Source organism: Etheostoma cragini, chromosome 23, assembly GCF_013103735.1.
Source record: "Etheostoma cragini isolate CJK2018 chromosome 23, CSU_Ecrag_1.0, whole genome shotgun sequence".
Lineage (NCBI taxonomy): Eukaryota > Metazoa > Chordata > Actinopteri > Perciformes > Percidae > Etheostoma > Etheostoma cragini.
The window spans coordinates 348,918-350,191 of NC_048429.1; the positions used below are offsets into that span (position 1 = coordinate 348,918).

At 47.7% G+C, this 1,274-nt stretch overlaps 1 protein-coding gene across 1 annotated transcript in view; it reads left to right on the plus strand.

Annotated features, from left to right (window-relative positions):
* Positions 1–633: 633 nt before the first annotated feature.
* LOC117939043 (rho GTPase-activating protein 8-like) overlaps positions 634–1,274 on the plus strand; it is a gene marked incomplete at its 3' end in the record, with an annotated part of 26,914 nt that continues 26,273 nt past the window's right edge. The window contains exon 1 of the mRNA XM_034864086.1: positions 634–700. Within this exon, the coding sequence (XP_034719977.1) occupies positions 634–700 (67 nt within the window). The remainder of the gene's footprint in view (positions 701–1,274) is intronic.

Sequence of the window (1,274 nt, forward strand, 5' to 3'; positions counted from 1 at the left end):
TTTTGACTCGTTACCTTTGCTCTGATTTGATCATCCATCCACCATTGGCGGGTGGGGTGAGCGTCGGCCGGGACAGAAGAGTAGGGAGGACGGAGACGGGCGGAGCCAGCTGGGCAGGTGGGCGCCGGTTCCCACGAGGCTCCACCGCTACAGCTCTGAGAGATGGAGCCAAACAGCACTAATGCTCTCCCCAGGAAGCCATGCTGCTAACGCTAACAAGGAAGCTACGCTGTGTCTGTGTGTGTGTCTGTGTGTGTCTGTGTGTGTCTGTGTGTGTTTGTGCTTCTGGAACAGATGCTCTGGCTGCCGATGCGAGAAGGCAACGCCATTTGTTTTCATCTTGTTGCATTAGGGGGACGGAGGATAAATGTGTTGTGAGAGAAGACATCCGTCAGTCCGTCCTGTTTCTCTGAGTGAGACGATTTACACCTCTACAGAACACATGTCACAAGACACACACTGTCACTTTAAAAAACACACACATACACATACTCATACACACACACACACACACACACACACACACACACACACACTAGTATACAGGGCCGGGGGGACACAGGAGCTGAATGAGGGTTCTCCGTGTGTGTCTCCGGTCCCCAGACGTCTCTACGTGCCTCCGTTAGATTACCGATGACCAACAGACGCAGGTCTGCGTCGGCAGCTGTGGTGATGGCACGCCGGCGTCTCTTCTTCGCTGGTGTTTGGTAAAGTGCGGGCGGGCGAGGTAAAGGATGAGGGCTTGCCCCAGCGTGAAGCCCGTCACACGAAAACAACCAAAACAGCCGAAATATTAATTAACAGTTGTTGTTGTTTTTTCCTTTTTTTCAGAACCAGACGTTGTGCAAAGGCCTCAACGAGCTTCAGAACGGACAGGTGAGGACTCGCTCTGCTTCTGGGTTTTACTTTGTAAAATATCTTCTCTTGAGCTTTTAATTTGAAAATCATTCTTCCTGTTTGATATCTGCCTCGTAAGAGCTGGTGTTCAATGATTAGCTTCATGTAGTTAAAGTACAGAAGTACTCTCTCCTTCATGTAGTTAAAGTACAGAAGTACTCTCTCCTTCATGTAGTTAAAGTACAGAAGTACTCTCTCCCTCATGTAGTTAAAGTACAGAAGTACTCTCTCCTTCATGTAGTTAAAGTACAGAAGTACTCTCTCCTTCATGTAGTTAAAATACAGAAGTACTCTCTCCCTCATGTAGTTAAAATACAGAAGTACTCTCTCCCTCATGTAGTTAAAGTACAGAAGTACTCTCTCCTTCATGTAGTTAA